Source organism: Cryptomeria japonica, chromosome 11 (assembly GCF_030272615.1).
Source record: "Cryptomeria japonica chromosome 11, Sugi_1.0, whole genome shotgun sequence".
Classification (NCBI taxonomy): domain Eukaryota; kingdom Viridiplantae; phylum Streptophyta; class Pinopsida; order Cupressales; family Cupressaceae; genus Cryptomeria; species Cryptomeria japonica.
In genome coordinates, this window is record NC_081415.1 from 199,380,752 (window position 1) to 199,405,815 (window position 25,064).

Here is a 25,064-nt window from a genome sequence, read left to right on the forward strand (position 1 = left end):
GGCATGAAGGAGAAGATCAAGAAGACCTTCATCCATGTACATCGGACAGAAGATATCTAGGTTGATCTCCGTACCGAAAAGGAGATTCGCAAGATGGATTACTGCCGACTCACTGCAGAACAGATTGTGGATCTAAACCTCGTGAACGTGCCACAAGGGATGATTGATGATGGCAACATTCTTGATCCTGAGTTTGTCAATCAGAATGTTGATGAGGCTCCACTTCCTTCTATCCACTGGTCTCATAAGGAAGGCACTTCTATCTTGGATAGATTTCAGTCAGTTCTTGCCAATATCAATATCTAGATTAAGAACAATGGTGTCAAGCTCATTAAGATTAAGGTTGGGAAAGAAGATGATTCTATAGGTCCTCTTGGGCGGAAGTCTGAAATTCAACTAGACAATAAAGAAGGTGCATCCTCTTCTAGTACGAGAATTAAATTGCAAGTCAGTCGTGCAATGGTGCTTCCTCCTCAGGAAATAACAATTCAAGGCAAGGAGAAGCCACAGTTGGAAATTCATGTGATTGATCCTGAAGCTTCAGAGGAAGAAACTCAATCTGATAATGCTCCTCAGTCGCTTTCTACAGAGTCCCCACATAATTCTCTTTCTTTACTTCCTATTGAGGTACCCATGTTTCCCCCTGTGATAGATGTGAGCTCTCAATCTGCCCCTTCAGTTTCAGAATCTCCGCAGAACATCCTTCCACTTTCAACAGTAGAACCATCTCGAGGCCATTCTCAGGAAAATTTGTTGAATATCTTTTCAGATGATCCTTCATATGTACCTGTCTCTGATATTGATACTTCTATGACTTGTTTTGATGAGTTCATGGCATCTTCATCACATCTTGTCGTCAATCAGCAGACTATGGTGGCTATCCAAACGGACACTTCTCCCAAGGTCACCACAGTTATTCAAACAGAAACTGCTTCTCCCTCTATCCCAGAATCAAAGTTAATGGCTTTACCTCCATGGCTCAGTTCCTTCACTGCAAAGAGGAAGAAGTAGGTGATCTCACCTAATGCCTTTGACTACCAACAGTTGAAACAATCAAAACCTAAAGCTGTTAAGAGGGCAAAGACAGTTTCGAGGGTGACCGTTGATGAAAATCGGATGAGAGTGGCAGAAATTGCTGAACCAATATCAAATAAACCAGTTGAAGAAATGCAAGCAGCTGATTATCGGATCACAAAAGTGCAACTAGGTAAGCAGACTCATGAGGTTGTCAAGCATGATGCTCAACAAACAGTGGCTACATTGGTACAACAGTATGATGAGGTGTTGACCAAGAAAGATCAATTGGAAGTAGAGAATCAAAGACTCATGGCAGCCATCCAAAGTATTACTCAACCTTCAAGTGGAGAAGGCCAAGTACCTATTTCCTCCAGGGTCAGTGAACCAATCCAAGGTATCGAGAGAGTCGCCCAAAAGGTTCAAGCCTTAGACACCTGGGTTGATCAACTGCATGACTTATGTTCACTAGTCCTAAGACAGGTATTTGAAACAATGGTTAAATTGGAGATCATTGAAGATAAGTTGAATCAAATCTTGGGTGCTTTCAAACTAAAATTGGAGAAGGTTGAGGGAAATTTAGTTTCTTGGCGAAAGATGCCTCAACATCAGTTGGGCGTTCTTCTGGTGCATGACATAATTCCTTCCAGAGTCATGTACATTGAATATGAGGAACTTCTGGAGAACAAATCTCTTGTTCTCAAATCACTCATTGAAGAAATTGATGAGACCTTAAAGTTGCATGAAGCAGTCTTTCAAGATGTTACCTCCCATTGTAAAAAGGCATCCTGCGACATTTTAAATCAGAATGATGAGCTGCTGCCCGAGGAAGAAGTTCTTCCAGATCTGCAACTCAAGATTCATGATGAATGGAGAAGTGAGCAATTCTCAGTCACTTCCATTCAAATATTGATTAAGTATCAAACTGAGTTGCAGGAAATCCGGTCAGCATTGGAAAAGGGCAATTCCACGCTACCAATGCCATGATATCATCGTAAAGACTAGGGTGGTGGCTATGAACACTCATGAACCAAATCCTAATGAATTGCAGAAAGTTATTCAGAAGTTCGAATTGTTCATATCTTCAAGAGGTGCAACTTGAGTGTTTTTAACACTAGTTGTAAAATTCTAAAATTGTAATTTCAGAATTGTAGTTTCCCTTTCGGCAAGTTTACTAGTAAGAACATTTTTGTAATTGCAAGTTGTCATCACTTGCATTTTTGTAATTACTTGTAAGGCAACTACAAGTTGTGTCCGATTAGGACTCTAGTTGGAATAAGTCTTAGTTAGTTTATGAAGTCATAATTAGTTGTTGAATAGGTCTTTGTGGTTGAGGGAATTTCTCAAGTTAGTTAGGATCCTCCCACCTTTTTCTCAAGGCTCCTCTCCTATAAATAGAAGAGAGGGTCCTTTGTAATCTTTATTTTTTAGGAAAGCAAGCAAAAACTCTGCCAAATTTACAGCAAGAAGTCTTTGAGCTTATGTATGTGAATTGAAGGTTTTGAAGAATGATAAAGAAGGATTACTCAAGTTTTGAGTCTTTGAGCTACAAGTTTGAGTTTGACTCTTTTTATTTATTCTATGCAAAGTGTTTCTAAAGGAGCTTAGTCCAATCTGATTTGAAGTCTTTGAGCTGCAAGTAGAGAAGATTAATTAAAATAGGAAATCTCTAGAAGGAGCAGCAAGTCTTTGAGCTTGCGTCTATTCTTGAAGAAAAATTATTGTTTGATAAGAAATAGCAACAAGTCTTTGAGCTTGCATTAGTTCTTGTCTTTGTGTTAAAAGAATAAATTATTCCAGTCTTTGAGCTGTTGTATATTATTCATTGTAAAATTTAGTATAGCAAAGGGTAGATAGGACTTCCAATAGTCAAGTCTTTGAGCTTGATATTGTTGTTCCGTCCTGAAGGAAGTGACGGAAGTCTTTGCGCTTTCAGGAAACTTCATTTCCTTTCTCTCATTTTACTTAAAAGTGGTTACTGTTGTTCATATTCGATCGCTATCATTTTCTGTGAAGAGAAAAGGATATTGTCTTTCTTGAAGAAAGAAGGAAGACTGTTGTACCATCCTATTTTTATTTCAGTTTTAGTTAGATAGGGGGAGCCTCCCTTAATTAGGAGAGTTTTTACTCGTGTGTTGTGGTTGAAACCACAATTTTGTATATTTCCCCAAGTGTACAAAATTTTCAACCAACACAAAGCATACCCTACTTTTGGCATGAAAAGGGGGAGAGGGGGGGCATTTCTTAGGCAACCCCATGTCCCCAAAACGTCCCCCATAAGGGACCAGGGTACCAAGGAAGGAGACGTGTCCTTGAGGAGCACTGATTAATAGGCATTCTTGTTGTTTACATTCCCATTAGTGGTTATAATCTCATGGACTATGGTGTGTTTGATCTTCTAGGATTAATGGCGGACAATTTTCATAATGATCTGACTCTAAAGAATTTTTAAAGACACTGTCATGAGGAAGATGACTTGGGATATCATCCATGTTGTGTTTTGTATTTTGTTATCTAGTTTTCCTGGTTACAAGTAATCACCATTTTTGCCTCTCTTTTTTTATACTGACTTGGTGTCATATGTATGCTCCTTTCTTGTTTTTCTTTTTGGTCGATATGGCTCTTGTTTACACTCTTTGTTTAAACCTATTTTTTTATCCAATAAGTGGTACTAGGCTATTTGTTTGATCCCCGACTCTTTCATGTTTCATATTTTGTGTTCTCTATAAATGGGTGAGGGTTTCTTCCCTCATTTATAATATCAAAAAGAACATATTAACCTATGAAGACTCTCTAACTCGGTGTGAAGGAAGGTGGCACGATGCAGGCGAATTTCTCCTTGCAAACCAGCAAACCCATGGTGGCATTCTGGAGAAGGATTTCGAACGAACACCTAACTCACATCTTCAAATTCACAAAGCCGACCTTTTTGACTAAGGTGAAAATCATCCTAGGAGATGTGTAAATGAAAGCCCAATATAGATATCGAACCAACATTGATATTGCCTCCCTATTTTTGGCCTAATGTCTTGAGTTCAAAATAAAGGATTTTGTGTTCTAGCTTATGCACTCCTATGTGAAGGATGATTGGCGTTGGGGATTGGCGAGCCTAATTGAAATGGCTCGTCAAGGGTAAGGGTCCATTTGTCTGGGTGGAGATTGTGTACACGTCAGTGAATTCATTCCACCTCTTCGAGCCTTCCTACTGTGGAGTGCAAATGGCAACAAAGAGGTTAGACGAGCCTTTGCTCAAATTGGCATACAAGGTATAAAGGATTTCCTCAAGTCCAGGGAAGCCCAGATGGTGTGGGAGGAAGTGGCAAAGTGGATGTCGAGGGAAGTAAATCAAGAGCATGCGAAGGAGACCACTGTGCCCAAAAGGAAGCATGGCAGGCCTATTGGATCTTTCAACTAGAAACGCCACCGACTACTACAAGAAGGCACCTCCTTGACCGTACAAATCCAGAGCGAGGTTCCTGAGGAAATGGTGGGAGCAATGGCAATTGAAGACCGTAGGAAGCGCACTGTGGAGCAGGAGCATAGCTCCTAAGATGATAAGTCATGTTTATTACTTGATATTGTATGTTGTATAGGGCTGTAGAGCCCATTTTTAAAGAATTAGTTATAGACTATGGGCATAGAGGGCTAGAAGTTGCAAGTTTTTGGATGTTTTGAGAAGTTTTGATTATCATACTCGATGCAAACTTTGTAAAAAAATTTGATAATTAATATAATGACACAATTACCGATTAAAAAAAAGAACATATTAACACAACGAGAAAATGATTTTATTTATGATTGATAATTAAATATTCATGAATGAGCCCCTCACAAACATAAATACAAAAATAGCTTTTCATACGACTAGGCCAATAGCCAGACAACCTCATCATGCCACCACCAAGTACCAAATGCACAAAACTGCTTTGTACTTGAATTGTTGTTAACCCATTGCGGAAAAACAATATACACCTGCATGAATTGCCAATTTGCCATAAATTTGAGTAAGTGTTTAATTCAAATTACATTTTACATTTAAATGTTTTGAAATAATTATTATGTCCTCATCATGCACACCACTTCCATCTGAATCTGTTCTCCTGCATTTAATTTTGCAAAAATCAGCTTTGTTCAACTATTGCCACTATCCATCCTTAACACCAGCCACACCTTCTATGGCACCTTCACCAAATCAACAGCCGTACAATGAAAGATCCCTGACGTATCCCTTCACTGATCTGCTGTAAGTCTTTTAATTATTTTTAATTGAATTTCCTGTTTATTACAATAATCTTCCAAAAATAGACAGAAGTTGCAGAAGGTTGAATTCTTTTTATGTTTTGATAGTTTTTCAGCAAGTAATAATTGAAGAACAAGTACATGAAAAGAGTACTGGAAATAATTGTTCATACACAGCCAAATCAAAATCATACCAAGCAGATTTCTGATTATTTAAATCAAATAATTATCCAAATAGTGATTCCAAACAATTCCAGGAAAATTACAATAAGCAATGAGTCCAACCTGGATGAAGAGTGAATACTATAATAAATAAGGAGGCTGCCGCAAACGTCCAAAGCTCTTACATAGCTCCAGGTGGGAAGAGAAATGGCTGCAAAGTACAGCCGTGCGACTGTTAGGTGATGCCAAGCTGGAAACCCCAATCTCCATGCTGAACCCTAACTCTGTCCACTAAATCCTCCAGAAAAGATGTCGTACCAACTCTAAGGCAATGAAAACTGAATGCAAGAACCAAATAACCACTGTGCTGGGGGCTACATCCCAGACAGGCAAGACCCTGGGGTTTTCATCCCAGATGCTGAATCGCTCTCCAGAGCAAATTCTCCAAATCAAAGATGAAAATGTGTAAAAGATGCTTGATAATTAGGTTACCATCTCCTTATAACTCTTTCCCCCTAGCTCGAACCCTAAAAGTGTATGAAAAGTGCGCTTAGGCTTATAAAGTCTTATTTCTCATTTTTTAGTTGCCAAGTATAGAGAAAATGCCACTTTTTTAATATAAAAGAATTTCGTTCATCAAAAGGGTCCCTGACAAATGGGAAACATTTTCAAGACCTTTCCAACGAGCTATAACACATGGGCATATGCATCCAAATGAAGCCAAAAACCCCTTATTACTCCAAAATGGCTATAAACATAGCCTTATTTAATTAATTAAACGCTAACTTAGGAAATATTTAAATATATTAAAAATATAACCCAAATAGCTGCAGAAGGCTCAAATGACTCCAAAATACTGAAATGGAACCTGCCACCTGTCTATGACTGAAGTTGGAAATCATGGATCCACTGGCAGTCTTATCCCTAAAATCTAGGGATGCTCCTAGAAACTAGGAAACATACCCAAATCTTTTGAAACTAAAACCAAGGAATAGTCTCATGGAAACCCAACCCTGGATACTGTCATAACCTCCTAAATAGTAGGAATAGCCTCCACAAATGTAGGAACTGCCTCCTAAAATTAAGGAACTGCTCCAAACTGATCTACTACTGCCAGAACACCAAATCCCAAACACTGAATATCCTCACTGAGTCTCTATCCACCACTGTCAGCTCCAATATGGAAACTGCCACAACCTCCTAAAAAGTAGGGAATCTCCCTAAAACGTAGGAAGCTCTCTCCAAACACCTGTAACTGCTCAAAAGGATCCTGCTCTACTCCTTGGTCCCCCAGGTGGTCATTCAGTCAACTGCCAGTTCTCCCTATAAAATAGGAGACCTCGTCTAAAGGTCCGAAACGGCTCACAGAACCCTACAAAGCTCCATGACCCTCAAAATGAGTCCCCTAACCATGTCGTTGACCTACGGGAACTCGAATGGTAGGTCAACCCCTGCTCATCTCATGTCACCTAAAAGAGGGGACATTACATACAACCACATCACCTCCAACCCCAGCCACCAACAGCACAAAAAAGTGTCATCCTTACAATCTTCCTACCCCTCATTGCAACCAACAGCCACCTATGGGTAGGAAGGTGCGTAATCCATGACATGGAAATCCTCAAAGCAGACAAGGTCACCAATCACCATAGATACGCATAGCTAGATGAAGTGATTGACTTTCTAGGATAAAGAACAGCCAAACCCCTATGTCTGTGATGACAAAAGAAAGGAATGCCTCTGCCCTGCCCTTCCACTCTCAACTATTGCTCTAAGGATATCATAACATATTGACCAATCTGAGATAATAAGATCCTTGGCATGTGCAAAGAACTGCCAGCAAAATTCTGACTAAGGATTCATAGTTGAAAAGTGATCCTATTTTTCCGCTTTATAGTTCAATCCTCAAAGCTAAGGTATCAAATATACTAACCCTAGAATACATTGACAGACATTGTAGAATTATGTCATATAGATTATATAATCACTAAACTGAATTGCAATCTAAAAATTGAATTTAGAACATCCTTCAGGAAATCCGATTGCACAGAAGTCACCTCCAATGATAAATACCTCCGCCAAAACTTCTAAGTTGCTAACACTCACCTAGTAATGAGATTCCATGAAGCTATCTTTAAGAGGAAAAGTGGGATGAATATAAACACAAACAACATAGACATTCATTTAAACTTGTGAGAGAAAATAGACAATTGTGCCCCAAGATTACAGATAACAGTTCTTCAAAACAAGTTTAATTGGCTTCCATAACACTCTTTTACCACCCTACCTACTAGTGGAAGAACTAATAAAAGCAATTGCTGACAATATCAGTGTCCCAAATGATGAGAAATTTTATCATTAGAGCACCTGTTCTTGAATAAGAACAAGATCACATTTATCTTGTTTGCCAAAAAATGTCAGATTCTTCCTCCTGTATGCGGTCCAGCATAAGAGTCCCATAGTTCTTATTGTGCTTGGTAATGGTCAGGAGCTTGTTGTATGTTATATTCAACAACCATTCCCTCAAAGGTCCATCTTCACATGTGAAATTTACCATTATCAGGTAAAATTGAGAAAGGCTTCAAATCCTCATGGATAATTCTCTTTTTATCAGTTTTACTTGACTTGAACAAAGATAAATAAAGCATCTGATAAACCAGCTTTCCGACATGGTACATTGCTCTAGCCATCAGCAAACTGATATATCGTAGTGGAAAGATGAAGATGGAGCAAAAGAGATTCCCATAGTAGCAACAAGTGAAGTACGCAAATCTTAAAAATGGGATTGCACGAGAGCAATCTAATTGCCATGCATCTAGATGAAGGAGAATAGTACTACTCCTTTATCTCCTGCATACTTGATTAGGGAAAGACATAAGGAAGTAGTAGGAATTTCACTGATTTTCAGTTAATAAATGCATGCTTAAATTAAATGATCACAAAGTGGAAAAGGTGACACCTGAGGATAAGTACAAATATTTTTTACTCGAGAAGGGATAATCTTGGTGACAAAGCTCAAAAGGATTGTAACAGATTATTAAAGGAGAAGAAAGAAAAGGAAAAGTCTTAGATGGAGAAAGAAAAAGTTTGGGCAGAGGAGGAATGGAAATGACTCCAACAGCCACCATGGGCTGCAAACCTGCACAAATTTCTAGAAAATGGTCATGCTAGGGGAGAAAGATTGCATATAAAAGGAATGTTCACATAACCAACAAGTTCACCCCATAAAAAAACAGCCAATATAAGCTCAGTCTTGTCAGACAAGATAGCTTCAAGGTTTACAGTGAAACAAAAAGAATGTAATTTACCAGAGACTGGTGAAGATATAAAACCAACAGTGGTCCACCAAATTTGCCTTGGATAGTAAAACGGCAGACCCAAACCAAAACCATTGTACAAAGACCCTCAATAGGAATAACAACATGGTTCCATTGTTTCACAAAAGGATTTGCATGTGTCATGCAGTATTTGGCTACTTAGGAAATAGCTCCTTATCAGATCTATGAGGGTAACCCACTGTCGATAAACCAATCTACAATAGAACGTCTGCATCTCACATGAGGAGCTCCTATTACTTCAAGATTTTGGAGTTTAATATAAATAACCATAAAGCAACAAATTAATGCCCTCTCTTGAATATATGAATTATGTATTTCACCTCTCCAGTCATGATTATTACCTTAAAATGTAGAACCCATCTGTAGCACCTGCTAAACAGTTCAGAAATTATCAGCTGAATAAGCATCTTATGAATATGCTGCAGTCAAAATTGTAGCAATTATTTTCTTGATGGCTTGACAGATTTGGCCAAGATAGCTCAAAAATAGGAACAAAACAGACCAAGACAAGATGCAATGGCCACATCCAAAAACATAAAATCTAAATAATATTATAATACAATAAGAAATAAATGCACAGAAAAATAAGAGAAGAAAAAAGGAACAAAAAAATTTTCAAAAATCAGAAGTGCACAGAAAACACCACACCATAATTGTGCCTAGAAAATGCTTAAGACTTAACACGTTGTTATTGCACCATCAAACGGAATTTTTGTGAAACAAATACATGTTTGAAATTTAGTTTTCTTCTCTTTTCTCCTCTGCTTGTCCTTTCTTTTCTTGAGACACACTTCAAGCAAGTGATTATATTTTATAGCAGATTTGTTCTACAAAGACAAATGGAAGAAATAATTATGTTTTATTGAAAATTTAAAATTTTCTTTCATTAGAAAATATTGAAAATTGGTTATATCTTAAAAAATTTAAAATCCATTAAAAAACAGATATGATCTACCAAGACTCTAATTGTTTAACCTTCAAAGCGGCAAAAAAAATTCCCCTAAAATAATGAATTTGAGCCAACTACCTAAAATATCTAAAGAGTCGCTACAATGCAATAACATTGAAGAAAATGTCTGATAATATATGAGAGAGCAGCAAAACAAATGCTTACTAAAAAATATTACACAATTAATTCAGCACAGATATTTGAGAGTACTTTCTTCTTACTCGTAACTTACACTGGGGCTTTTATTTCACCAGAATTCATTGCTTGAAAAATTTCAGCCAAAACTCGAACAATATTTGGAGAACAGTTTCCTGGTAAAGAGAAGAATATAATTCCATTTCTAGCCAACTTCACAAGTGATGGCATGAAAGATTTTCCTGTAAATGATTCTGTGATATGAGCACCTCCAGAATTCTTCTTTGCCTCTGGATTTTCCACTGGTTCTGGCACCAAATTTGGATCATCAATGGAAGAAATTACTGATTCTGGGCAATGAACTTCTGACACTGACCCATGTATTGTACTAGAGTCAAGCATAGTACAGCTTGGAAACTCTTCAGAGTTGGGAGCCATTCTGGGTCTCTTTCTCTGTGCATTCTCAACCACATCCACAGCTTCCTCTTCTGCTGTTACTTCATAATTATTTTCTATTTTACTTTTCTCCAAACCCTTTAAATTAACTGTAAACCCCGTAGCATCTCTTGATGTACATGTTGACAAGTTGAAAAACTGTGACAGTTCCAAAAACATAAGAATAACAAAACAATTGAACAAGTTAAAAGCAAAAGAGATGTTAAAGAATCAGCCATTAAAAATCAACTTGTGCTGTGACAATCTAATATTTCTTATCAAGGCTCTTTTAAACCACATAAATATTATCATTACTAAATTCCAGTTATAATTCTTATTAGTATTTGGATTTTGGATAACATCATATACTTCCAGATCTTGAAAATGGAATAATATATATATCAAGAACATAACTGCAAAATAGAGATGCGACATAAGGACACAATGCAACTTAGAAATACATGATGATGGAGTTAGGTAGCTGGAGTTCAAGTAGCTTTTTAAAAAGAGAAGCGCCTATAATAAGACCTTCAAAAACCCAATCAACCATTACTTGATTGCTAATTTGTTTTTTATTCATTTGCCCCATACCTAAAAATTTCATGAATTAATTTACAGTCCATGTCAACAAACTGATACCTTTCTTGAAAAATTATTCTGCTGTCCAAAAAGTAACACACTTTTACATTCCCCAATATCCTCCAGTGATTTTGTGACATTTAGAAGATCCTCCATTTTATGTAGGATTTGATATTTGCTGAAAGATAATGACATGGTGTTTGTTTTGTTTTCCTGAAGACAATTATTTTCCATCCTGACTGATTAAGTATTGCATATGTTTAATCAGAAACCATAGCAATATAAAACAACTTTGTTTTCTTGCATAATTGCATTGGCCTTTAGCCACATATTCTACATTTTTGTCTCTGTCTTCATTTCTTCCTCTTAAAGAATTATTTCTTCACGTGGAACTTATAGACCATCTAATCCAATTTCAACTGTTATTACTCTGTCTCTTTTCCTTAACCATCGACAAAATTTCTTCAGTAATGTCCATTTCTACAAACCAAATAAGCTGTTGTGCACAGGATTTCAAAACTTGGGGACATGGAAGCTATGAGCCAAAATCTAGGGATTGCAGGGAGACAGGAACTGGCACTTTGGTGATGTCCATTGTCTACAAACTGAATAAGCTATGTTCCACTAAGTTTCAGAACAGGGTGATTGGAGGTCTATGCAACAAAACCTAGGGACAGCGGGAAGATCATGGCTGGCAAACACACACACATCATACATAATACATTCATAGTATACAAATTATACCACAAGGTTCATGTTTGTGTTCATGTTCAGCAAAGATAAAATTCAACAAAAAAAATCTTGATTAAATTCAACTAATATAATTAAATATTATAGATATTAAATATATCCATAATTAAAAAATGATAAATCTAAATCAAATATTTTATATTAATTTTATTATTAGAAAAATTCTTTACACTTTTTTAATTTTATAAAAAACTAATAATAATAATAAACAAAACCTAAAGTTTTAAAAACAAAAACAAAGACAAAATGCCAAAGAAAACCTCGAGATTAATCAGTCTTGCTGTTGCCTCCACACACACTCCTGAGCTCACACAAATCATTCTACACCAGTGCTGACCTCATTCCACCTTCCACAAATCACATGAATCAAGGATATTGCAGACATTTGCTCAACAGGATAGTCCAACTCTGAACTCTGCAACAGCTTGCAGCCACCATTCAAAGTGAATTCATCACAGGCAGTACAGACTGAAAACGCCCACAGACTGTCAACAGGACAAAAAACTCCCTTTTATAAAATATATTCTAAATTTTAATTAAAAAACCCTAAGCCCTTATCCATATTAATCTTAAAGCAAACCTCTAATGATTGTTTAAAGTTCTCTTTAAGTTCATCAAATTTCAATCTTAATGGATTAGATTTGGTGAACCCTGTAACATAGCATACACACACACAGACAAACATACACTCAACATACATAGATACACACACAAGCATACATACATACATACATAAAATTTCTATGGTGATGTCCATTTTCTACAAACCAAATAAGCTATGTTCCATGGAGTTTCAGAAATGGGGGACAAAGGGACTATGGACCAAAATCTAGGGATAGTAGAGAGACTGTGGCAGCACAAATATAATACATACATGCATGCATGTGTGCATGTATAATTTTAATGTTATTAATATACATTAAATAAACTAATTATCAACAAATATATTATATTATTAATTTATTACGACATAAGTCTTCCCTGCCAGTCCTATGTTTTCTCGGATACCAAATTTTCAATCTGGAGAGAACTAATGGTGAAGCAGGGCAAGCTGACTGGTCTAAATAATGAGGGTCATGCAGTTGAAGATAGGACTATTATCATTCCTGCATCTCTTTATTTTCTTTTCTGTTTTTGCTAACTCCAAACAGCAGTCAGCAGAAACTCACAAACATTTATGAAATCTTAATTATATCCATTACAACACCCTCACTGCATCCTCCACTCTCTAACTAAGCCAGAGTTGCACATAACATACGACTTAGGAAATATTTGATCACCAATTTCCTAAAGCTAAGATAAGAGAGCATGCATCCAAATAAACAAAAACAACAGAAGTAGTTTTAAAACTCTATTTTGCCTCCAATACCATGTAAATATTTTTTCTTTCTTCCAAGGTCAACCATTTGCACATGCCATCATGTTCTATGTTTGTTCAAAGGCTTGACACAAATCAAAACCATCATCATTACATACAAAAATTTTGTTCGATGTGAGGACTCCACGACATCTCTAGGCCATCTTGGGGATGTTGGGAAGTCCCCCCAACATCCTTTGCAGGGAGAACGTCCGCTACTTTGGGGAGGAGCATCCTCCCCTTCCAGCAGTGAGAAGGCATCTCATCGCCCTCCCCAAAATGGCAATTCTTTTATTTGGGCAAGGGGGAGCAGTTATCATTGCTGGTTTTGAATTTACATTCCATTTTCTACAAATCAAATAAGTTAAATTAAAATACTTAGGCCTACTATTGATATTGATATCCACTCTAAATGCATGTGGCTCCAAGTTCATGGGGGGTATCTTCCTACTCAAGATGTCTTCATTGTTGTGTGTTACTTCCTCCTGCCCCATCTCCTTTTGTCATCACATTGTTGGGGACCCCTACCTAGACCTCTATCCAAAGATATCCAAATTCTTTACAACTAGCAATATTATTTTTTTTATCAAAAGTAATGCTTGTACTAGGGCCCACCAAACACCCATTCATGATCTTGTAGAGGTTGAGCTATGTCTTCATGAGATGGATCTCGAGGAGTTTGGTATTCAAAAAGATTCTACTAACGGCAATACTAGTTTCATGGCCTACAAGAGACATCTTTTGTTAGAGTAAAAGGTTTTATTTACTTAATTAATTTAATCATATTGATTAATTAATTAAGTCACCTTTTTTCTTTTTTCACTTAAGCTAAATTTAGGAGCTTTTATTTTTAGGCATTTAATATGCATGCATCCCTTAGATATATTAATAATATTAATTATTAATTGTTTTTTAGGGTTTCTATCTTTAGAATTAGATTTCTTTATAAGGATGACATATCCTTCATTGTAAATCAAGCATTCAGTTCTTGTTATTGTCTTCAATATTCTCGTTCGTTGTGCAATTTCTCCTTTGTATGTAACAGGTATTCTTGCAGATGATTATCTGAGCTTGTGGGAATTCAACAATCATAAATTCTAACATAGTATCAAAGCAATCTTTGTCTTTTGTGAATCTTCCATTGTTGTGACAGGTTTGTTGTCGGGAATAATCATTATGTTATGTTGTTATGTTTATGTTGTCGTCGGTAATAATGAGTTATGGCGGTCAGTTAGTTAGCCGATGGGTAGGTAGTTGGAGTCGCAACGGTTGTGTCGCACCCCTTCGGCTGTCATATATTGTACCACCTCCGGGTGTTGGAGGACATGTAATGTAAGGTATTGTTGACGACGGATATAATATGAACATCCTTTGACATTAATGGCAAGCTTATTCTGGTACTTCTTTTGTATTTGCATTGTGCATTGCTGTTCGATTTCTGTATTCTTCCTGTTTACCCAGTAGGTAAACATTTGGCGCCGTTGCCTAGACGAACTCAGGAACGGAAGACACGGATGGTGCACAGACACAATGGGCCTACCCGTTGGTGAAGTAAACCCGGAGAACCGACGACAGCAAATTTTACGAGAATTTCATGAGCGCCAGGATGACGGACGTAGGGAAGACCAACGAAGGACAAATAATCCTTAAAATGTGAAAGGAGAGAAATAAATAACACTGTTAGAAGCAGAAGAATTATGTTGATTGTATACAAAAGAATGAATTAATAAAGACGTGTTGTGTTTTGATTTATGTGTTGAGAAACATGAAATTGTACCACAATTAATGCCCAATTTACTGAATAAAGACAGAAATAAGAAATTAGAAACCGACGAGTGGGAGGCTGCGCAGAAGGCTTTGATTTTGGAACAACGTGTAGAACGTAGACGGAGGTTGAGGCAACTTGCCGAAGGACGACTTGCCGAAGGGTTGCCCGAAGGGAACCAAGGAGGTGTCACGGAAGGTGCAGAAGCCGAGGGGAATTTCTACGCGTCGCCAGACTACGGTAGAGCGAGAAGCCTTGAAGAGTTTCTGGAGGAAACTAGGTTACGGAGAGAACTAGTTGAAGAGACTCGAGATCGGTTCAAAAACTTATCTCTCACGCCACAAAGGGAGGATCACCGAAGGGAGCCTGGCACGGGTGACGACGAAGGGGAAGTTAACCGCACGGTAGGTACAAGGCAAAACACCATACCTTTGGTCACCACCACAGGAGGCATCAGCGGCATCGGAGGGAGCAGCACCGGAGGGCAGACACAGCCACAACCACCTCCAAGTAGACGATTTCCATCAATGGCGACCAAACAGAAGTTACCCAAATTCAATGGGGATAGCAAAGATGATCCCGCACGGCATTGTCGTACATGCGAAACCATCTGGACAGCCAACGGGGTGATTCACCAGGATGAATGGATGAAGCAGTTCCCCGCCACACTGAGAGGAGTGGCTATTGACTGGTATGCAGACTTGGATAAAACCAGTGTAACTACGTGGGATGAATTGAAGAAGGCATTCGAGAAGGAATTCCGGCTTCTCTGGGATGATAACGAGATAGTTTCCGAAATCTACGGAACAAAGCAAGGAAAGAAGGAGACCATACGGGCGTACGGGCGCCGACTAAAAGAGTTAGTCGGGAAAATGGAAAGCCAACCGGCCGATGGCTTGAAGAAGAGGTGGTTTGTCGAGGGTTTGAACCCTAAGCTACGACGGAAGATGAAAATTGTGCCTCCAACATCCTACGACGACGCATACAACCGGGCCATGGACCTGGAAAGTGAAAATAAGACGGCCAAAAAGAAGAAGAATAGATCTTCATCATCATCTGAAGATGATGACACATCGGAAGAAGAGAGTAGTAGTGACGAGAAGCCGAGGAAGAAAGTCACAGCCCTTCAAAAAGATATGGAAAGGATGTTAAAAGAATTTAAGACAATGAAGGGGACTACAAGTAAGGACGATGAACTATGGTGCACGGAGTGTAAGGAGAGCGGCCACACGAAAGGTGCCTGTCCCAGGAAGGCATTCTGCGACATCTGCCAGATTATGGGGCATTCTACGAAGGAATGTCCATACAATCTGAAGGCACGTAACCAGCAAGTGCTCTTTGCGCAGGAGCAGCCATCCACATCGGAGGCAAACAATAATGCATCATCTGGAGGATACCGGGACAACAGACGCGGCGGTGGAAGGAATAGCAACAATACCAATAATGGAAGCCGTATCCAGTATGACGCCAAGGGCCGGCCAATTATCCAATGTAGGGCCTGTAAACAGTGGGGGCACTTCGCCCGTGATTGCACGAAGGAAGCCACCCCTCAGCACCTCTGCCGTTGGTGTGGGCCAGGCGACCATGAGGACGCAAATTGCCCGCAGGCAGGGGTTAATCTCCTCAACATTGAGAAGGCTGAGAAGACTGGTGAGAAAGAAGTACTGGCGATCACCCGCGCCCAGACGAAAAAAGCCACTTATCCCGACCCCCGTACGGAGAAGGAGAGATTACGGGAGGCAAAGGCCAATATTGAACGTGAGATGACGACCGAACGACGGGACAACGAGGTGGCGAGTACATCATTCCGTACGGAAGCGGAAAATAACATCATTGAGCAAATCTTGCAGATGGAGGTGCCGATAAAGGTAAAAGACCTTCTAGACTCTATGCCACAATTGAGGACTGCCATCCTCACCAATGTGCAAAGCACTGCATCGTCGAGTGCACCACAGGTAGGGGTTCCCGCCACCGCATCGTCGAGTGCACCACAGGTAGGGGTTCCCGCCACCGCATCGTCGAGTGCACCACAAGTAGGGGTTCCCGCCACCACTTCGAAGAGTACACCACAGGTGGAGGTTTCCGTCAGCCCTTCAACTGACCCGATGTTACTAGCCTTGAGCAGTGGTAGACACCCACCTGTGGTAGAAATGGGTATCCGTGGGACCATTCTGAAGGACACCATTGTGGACGGGGGATCTGGGGTGAATGTACTACCAGAAGAAACATAGAAGCGGCTGGGGAAGCCCACCCTATGGCCACCCACATTCAACCTGGTGGGAGCGGACCAACACGGCATTAAGCCACTTGGCTTGTTGATGGCCCAGCAAGTGACAATTGGTACGCAACCATTTTTTTTAGATTTCGTGGTCATTCCCTCGAAGAAGAAAGGCTATGACGCCATCCTGGGGAGAGTGTGGTTGATCAACGCGAGAGTAAACCACAATTGGAAGAAAAATACACTTTCCATGGAGAAGGGAGGGCGGAAATATACCATTGACCTACACACCCAAGATGTTGGCGAAGAGCTCGCCTCTTTCGACTCGGACTCGGATGACTCTAATAAAGGGGAAGGGGGTCCCGATGAAAGCAAGGGCAAGAACGCGATGGAGCCGAACAGTGAAGGGGTGCTCGAATTGGAGGGATGTTCTGAAGATGAGGTATGCTCACTTAACGGGCTCTTCCACTGGCAAATGGGGGATTACGAAATGTTCCAAAGCTACAGGCTAGAAGTAGAAGAACCAAAGCAACCAACAGAGGTGTACCTGCCGGAATACAAAGAATATTGGAAGGGAGACGCCCCAAACCCTGGCGACGTAGATAATCCGAAGAGTGTTGGCAACAATTGGAACCTTGTGTGGAAGACCGCAGTCTTCAAACTATTTATTATTCTTCTTCTTCTTATGTACGGGAAGGAGACCATGGTCCCTATAGAATTTGTGGTTCCAGGTCTTCGGATGGCCATGGAATATAAACTTGCCAACAATAAGTTCAAATTGAAACCCTACCACGAGAAGTGCGTAGGGGACCCGAGAGGCCGGAAGGACACCCAGGAGTCCGGAGGGGGAACCGAGAGGATGGAAGGGGACTCGAGAGGCCGGGCAGGCGACTCGCCAGGTATAGGACCAAAACAGGAGACTCTCGAGCAAGGAAAACCGAGAAGGATGAAGGGCGATCCCAGAGACAGGGGACTTGAGCCGAAAACTCTCTAGACAACTTCAAAAAAAAAAAGAAAAAAAAAAAAAACAACGTATGGTCGTATGACAGGCGACCGTACGGTCAAAAAAAAAAAGAAAAAAAGAAAAAAAAAGAAGGGGAAAATGGCCACCGTACGGTGGGGCCAAGGTGACAAGGTGACACCACCGTGCGGTGGAATCATCGACGGTGACACCACCGTGCGGTGGAATCACCGTGTGGTGACACCACCGTGCAGTGGACGGTGCACCACCGTGCGGTGGAATCACCGACGGTGACACCACCGTGCGGTGGGACCACCGACGGTGGAAGCCACCGAAGGCCACGGGAATATAAACGCCGCACAGCAGCCGATGAACAAAACACCATGCCACGCCGCGCAAAGGAAGAAAAAAACGAACGCCGAGGAGAGGAGAAGCCGCCACGCCGAGCAAAGGAAAAAAGGAACAACACGCCGCACACCGAGGATAGAAAGAGACACCGCACGCAAGAGACACCACGCCGCACAGCAAGGGATAAAGGAGGAGGAAGACGCACCGCACAGCCCGATCCAAAAAAAAAAAAAAAAAACGACGACGGCCAGATTTCAAATGATTTGCTGGAGTTTGAAGTTAGGACACTGGAAATTCAGAGTAGAAAAGAAGGGTTTTTGGCATCTTGAAATATCACAGAAATGCAATGCGCCATGGACTTTCGTGGGGTTCTGAAGGTTGTAAATTGGTGTTGGCGGCGGGGGCGCTGCCCCTCGACCCCGCCCTGTACTACGACAGGGAGCGCACCTGCGGCGCTGCCGCAGGACCCCGCGAGGGGCGCTGCCCCTCGACCCCACGGAGGCGCTGCCCCTCGACCCCGCTGGGGCGCTGCCCCAAACCCCGCGAGGGGCGCTGCCCCTCGACCCCACTGGGGGCATTGCCCCCAGACCCCCGTTTATTTTTGAGCTACAGAATACCACAGGAAGTGTTGTGCTTGTCCATACTGTGAGAAGGAAGCCTGCAGCTAAGCATTGGCGGGGATGCCATAAGCCGTAGAGGGAGACGGATTTGGAGGTTGCGAACAAACAGAGTTTGAGGGAAGGCATTGCAGGTCCGCGCAGTCGTACGACAACAGGGAGTTATTCAGTTCAGTTTTTTGCCTTTGGGGAGTATGATGGAGGATTTGAGGTGTCTCCTAGTATTTGTGCCAGCGGATTGTGGCCACCTCCAGGCATGACTGGTACGCTTTGAGGAACTCAGAGGATGTCTCGGCTGGACGTGAGGTTGCCGTGGTGGATGCATAGAGGGCTCGGGAGGAGCTGACCACCAGGTTGGAGGCACTAGTCGCGTGAGACTTAGTTCAGCGTACCCAGGAGTTGGATGCTGGGAGAGCAACACGGGTGGCTATCGAGGACAAATTGGCTAGGGAGACAATATCAATTGAGTAGCAGTTGGTGGAAGCTGAGACTGAAAAACGTGTTTTGTAGACAAGTTTGGGTTAGGCACAGGAGGACTGTGATGGCAAAGGAAGCAATATTGGTGAAATCCGCACTTGAGCATCGGCTGGTAGCAGAAAAGGTTTTCAGGCGAGGACGCAGCAAGTGTATAAGATCTGGGCCCGACTAGCGTCAGTAGTTCCTGCCGTTCATCTCTATTTTGTATTAAGTCGTCGGAGTCGACTTCTTTTCTTGGGGGGGATGATGTGGGGAATAATCATTATGTTATGTTGTTATGTTTATGTTGTCGTCGGTAATAATGAGTTATGGCGGTCAGTTAGTTAGCCGATGGGTAGGTAGTTGGAGTCGCGACGGTTGTGTCGCACCCCTTCGGCTGTCATATATTGTACCACCTCCGGGTGTTGGAGGACATGTAATGTAAGGTATTGTTGACGACGGATATAATATGAACATCCTTTGACATTAATGGCAAGCTTATTCTGGTACTTCTTTTGTATTTGCATTGTGCATTGCTGTTCGATTTTTGTATTCTTCCTGTTTACCCAGTGAGGTAAACAAGGTTATTTGCATACAGGTGTTCACTTGGGTTCTGTGAGGTATTTTTTTTTACGAATGCCTTTTTTTTAATTAAAAAAAAATTGTCTTTTTTCCTTTTTTCAAAAAAAAAACAATTTGCATGTGCTTTTTTGGTTTTTTAATCTTTTTTTTTTTGCATGCTTTTTAAAATAAAAAACAATTTTTTCTTTTTTTCTTTTTTTCAAAAAGTTTGTGTTTTTTTTAATTAAAAAACTAATTTTGCCCTAATAAGCAAAATTGGGAACATGTTTTATTTCACCTAACCTGTATGCAGTGTTCTCCAACTGGCAACCTCGGGGGCGGGGGGGTGGGGCAGTTTTGGCTTCCTTAATTTCACCCGTGGCTGTATTCCAACCAGAGGGCATATCATCTGCACAAATTTCTACATGGTATCATTTGGTGGCAGCCTCATCTACATGTTTTCCAGTTTTGCACACTTGCATTTCATGTTGGATCTTCTTCTTTGAGCTATGTTGTACACGCACTATCATAAAGTGCCACACCTCTTTGTCCTTCATCTTTTGATGACACATAAGATGCAATCCTTTTGTATTGTAGATTAGGAATTCAATATTAGACCTTTAACCTATCTCCTCTATTGAGCATGTCAATATGTTTGTGTAACAGATGGTTCCCATACCTGGTCTGCATGCCTGATCTTTATCATCTGCAGTGAGTGATTCATCGTCATCGACATTGGTGCCTCGTTTTGTCACACTTTGACGTTTTTGGTGCAGCATTAATTCTCATTCTTCCTATGAAGGAACATTTACAGGAGATTCTACATTTTTGGAGCTCTTCATGGTCTTCCTTCGTCTCTTTTTGGAGAGCAGTTTTGTTCCCACTGGGTTTTCTCCTTTTCTCCACTTTATAGAGATTTGCATGTTGTGATTGGGTACCTCATCAGGCCTTGTTGCCGAGACCAAAATTTGCACGTAGTTGCCTTTGTTGCATGTAGCTGAATTCATGCACTTAGCTTTTTAGCTACTCCCTAAATTCATCTTAAGGGGGGGTGTTAGAGTAAAAGGTTTTATTTACTTAATTAATTTAATCATATTGATTAATTAATTTAATCATATTGATTAATTAATTAAGTCACCTTTTTCTTTTTTCACTTAAGCTAAATTTACGAGCTTTTATTTTTAGGCATTTAATATGCATGCATCCCTTAGGTATATTAATAATTAATTCATTATTTATTATTAATTTTTTTTAGGGTTTCTATCTTTAGAATTAGATTTCTTTATAAGGATGACATATCCTTCATTGTAAATCAAGCATTCAGTTCTTGTTATTGTCTTCAATATTCTCATTTGTTGTGCAATTTTTCCTTTCTATGTAACAGGTATTCCTGCAGATGATTATTTGGGTTTGTGGGAATTCAACAATCATGAATTCTAACATCTTCACCTAGGGTAGTCTTGGAGCCTCCACATTCTCAACAAACTCCCTTGCTTTCCTAATTCTAGAAGATTGTTGTGTGTTGCACACGCTCCCTGTCGCCGACAGGGTCCCCCTTCCCTTTTGAACCTTTCCATCTTCGCCCTGTTGAGTTCCACGCAAAGCCTCTCGCGTCCTTTCAAGCGAGCCCGCGACCGATCCGTGAAGTGATGGTGTTGAACGAAGAAGCCGGTGATTCCATTAGGCTAGTCGAGCCCTCGGGCATGAATTTCAAAAGATTGTTCAAAATTGTGAAATCGCCTTGAATGGGCGTGTGATGATGGAGACTGGCGAAGTGCGCCAAGTAAAAGAACAATGCGTCCGGAGGTCGCATAAGGACCCAAAGACGCCGATTTTTGTATAAGAATGATGAAAGAGATTACATGATGTTTGTTTTTACAGAATTTACGAGATTTGAATGAATGACGATTTTTGCCAACTAGAAGAGAAAGAGGAGCGAATTTTTTTTTTTAAAAGAGTGCCAAGGTTGACAAACTCGCCCAAGTGCCAAAACTCGCACTTTTTGACAAAAGTTCAAAAATTGGCAAAAATGCCCAAAGGGCTGAATTTCGAACCCCTTAAGTGAAATGACAAAAGTTCAAAAGTTGGCAAAAATGGCCAAAGGGCCGAATTTCGGACCCCTTAAGTGAAATAACAAAAGTTCAGAAGTTGGCAAAAAATGCCCAAAGGGCCAAATTTCGGACCCCTTAAATGAAATGACAAAAGTTCAAAAGTTGGCAAAAATGCCAAAAGGGCCGAAAAAGTTCAAAAGTTGGCAAAACCCACAAAAGGTCTGAAAAAGTTAAAAAGGTTGCCAAAACGTTCAAAAAGTCCGAAATTTGCAAAAAGGGGTAAAAGTGCCGAAGTTCGCACTTTAAGTGAAGACAAAGTTAAAGTTTTAAAAGGGCCTCCATATCCCCGAAAATCGCAATCCGGAGGAAAGGCATGGGGAAAGTAAAGAGCGAAATTGGCAAAATCCCCCATTCCTCCGAAGATCACAGCGCAAAGAGTGTAGCAGGGGATAAAACACGAAAGCATTTGAAGTTTGCGATTTGGGAGATGAAAATGCGAAGTTTAAGAAGTCTACAAAAACCCTCATAGCGCCGAAGTTTGCGATTTGGAGGATGAAACTACAAAGTGTTTGGAGTTTTTTTTAAATTCCCTCATTCCGCCGAAGTTAGGGTAAAATCGTGTGAGAGAGGATTGTGTAAGGTTTGAAGGGTGGAGCCAGAGAGCACAATTTACATCAAAGGTAAAATCGCTGACATAAACCCTTTCAACATTCAAGTTCAATTACCATTTCGCCCAAGGTAAATCGCTAAGTCTAAAACTCAAAACTGCAAGTTCTTTTCAAACCGCAGCCGCGAAAATTTGAATTAGAAAGTTAACCGTTGAAATTCAAAATTTGCAGAACTCTCCCATCCGTTCTTGCAGGGCAAACCGGGCAATTTCTCGCCGTCCATTTTCCCCAGGTAAGTACGCTTTACCTCTCGATCGTCTAAAATGTTTACAAATTGGATGGATGTCTGTGCAAAAATTGATTAAAATACTTAAAACTTCAAAATCGCATCTCTTTCCGTTTATAATGTGTCGTGCAAAGTAATCGAAATCAAAACTTACTCCTAAGAATCAGCCAGAAATTGCATTTTCAGACTTAGTAAAATTTCTCAAGCTTTGTCCTTTTTGAAAATTGATCCTGACCGGGCAATTTCTCGCTGTCCATTTTCCCCAGGTAAGTACGCTTTACCTCTCGATCGTCTGAAATGTTTACAAATTGGATGGATGTCTGTGCAAAAATTGATTAAAATACTTAAAACTTCAAAATCGCATCTCTTTCCGTTTATAATGCGTCGTGCAAAGTAATCGAAATCAAAACTTACTCCTAAGAATCAGCCAGAAATTGCATTTTCAGACTTAGTAAAATTTCTCAAGCTTTGTCCTTTTTGAAAATTGATCCTGAAAATGCCTAAGTATAAACCTGCAGTCAAAAGCTTCATAACTATTTATGTTTAAATCAATCAAGCTTTTAGCTAACAAATCATGTTGTTCTTCCAATACAATTTTTGAATTAATCCTTGAATGCTGGCATACCCTTTATCTAACCCGCCTTACTTCCTTTATATCGCCTCGTAATCTGCATCCGGCTGTGCAGGATAAATGCTTAAATCAACGGTAGAATCATCAAAGACGCCTGCTGCAGCCGAGACATCGCGAGCATCCAAATCAAATATCCCTCGCCAAGCCGAAAGGATGAAGTACCAGTATCAAAGAGGGGGATTGAAGGAGTCAAAAGTTCAAAGTGTCTGGGACAATGTCGGTGATACTGACCTAGGCCATATCGATATCCAAGATTTCAGGAGCCGAGTCTTCTCCCCTAATACCTACGGCAGGCCTAGGCAGATGATGGAAAGTGGCATCGCCCAAGCAGCAGGATTTCTCCCAGCAGTGCAAAACTATGAGTTAGTAGTGGAGGCTGCTCGGCATTACCAACCAGGTTCCAGATTGGTGCTCCTTGAGGACATGGTCCTCGCTAACTTCACTCCTGAGGCCATTAGCGATGCATTTGACACTCCCTTCCCAAACAACCCTATAGAAACAACTATAGATGAGGCGCAGGGGGTGTATGATATGAATCCTGCCAGATGCAGAACACTGATCAATGAAGACTGGTACAAGGAGAGAAGACCTCCAAGCGTCAAAATTGGGAAAAAGACCCCAAGAAGTGACTTTCACAATGAGCATGGGGACATGGTCACATTGCTCAGCAGGGTTATGGGACTTCCCAAATCCAACTATTTTGAAGAGTGGATGTTTTATTTCACAGAGCAAGTCTTCGTTGGGAAGTCCAAGTTTGACTGGGCCCAGATCATAAGCGACAACATCCACACCCAGCTAATTGAACTCGAGACAAAGAAGTACTTCACTATGACCTCTTATTTGGTCTACATGTTCACCAGGAACTAGCCACTGCCAGGTTTAATAATGAAAGGTGAAATTGGGAATGGACCTGATCAGGTAAAGGTATATGATTGTTACCCACAGCTTCACTATCAGGATATAGCTCAGAGAGAAAAGAACAGCCCGGCTTATGCAGTTGACCAGTATGAGCGCATCAATGACGCCTTCACAATGCGCTTGGTCAGTCTTATGCAGGGAGGATTACACATAAGGCTCTCGGAGCAAGCTACTATTCTAGTGCAGAGATACGAAGCCTGGTTCATTCAGTTCCCAAGGTTCTCCTATATCCGAATAGCTGGCTTTGATGGTGCCCGTCTCCAGCTTCCACGGTACCCAACCGACAAGATAGTTCTTATGGAGGTCGCTAGGCAATCACGTCCGACCGACATCTTACTAAGAGACAGCAAACAGGCTGGATTTGCGTTCCCCATGATTATAGGCAACCGGGATGTCCATCTGAAGACACCCACCCAAGCAAAGGAATCCTTCGCAGAGCTGGCCTACAAGAGCATTTTCCAAAGAAATGCTTTGATTACGACAATCTGGCAAAGAGAGCCTATGGCAAGCGCTACAGAGCAAAGGAATCAATTGAAGATTATTGGAAAAACTGCTCTAATGACTATGAGGTCCGAAGGCGTGAATATTCTAGGCTGAGTGTGCAGCAAATGCGACTCTTTGAATACCGCCGGGTCCCAGATCAACTCACAGATTCAGGAAATTGCCTGCAAGTCCGAGAATTTGAG

The 25,064-nt window shown here is 40.7% G+C and overlaps 1 protein-coding gene across 2 annotated transcripts in view; it reads right to left on the bottom strand.

The window, feature by feature from the left end:
- LOC131041213 (uncharacterized) overlaps positions 1 to 25,064 on the bottom strand; it is a 145,285-nt gene that overhangs the window by 75,171 nt on the left and 45,050 nt on the right. For both annotated transcript variants that reach the window (XM_057974239.2, XM_057974230.2), the window contains exon 3: positions 9,935 to 10,431. In XM_057974239.2, coding sequence (XP_057830222.2) covers positions 9,935 to 10,431 — 497 coding nt within the window. The remainder of the gene's footprint in view (positions 1 to 9,934; positions 10,432 to 25,064) is intronic.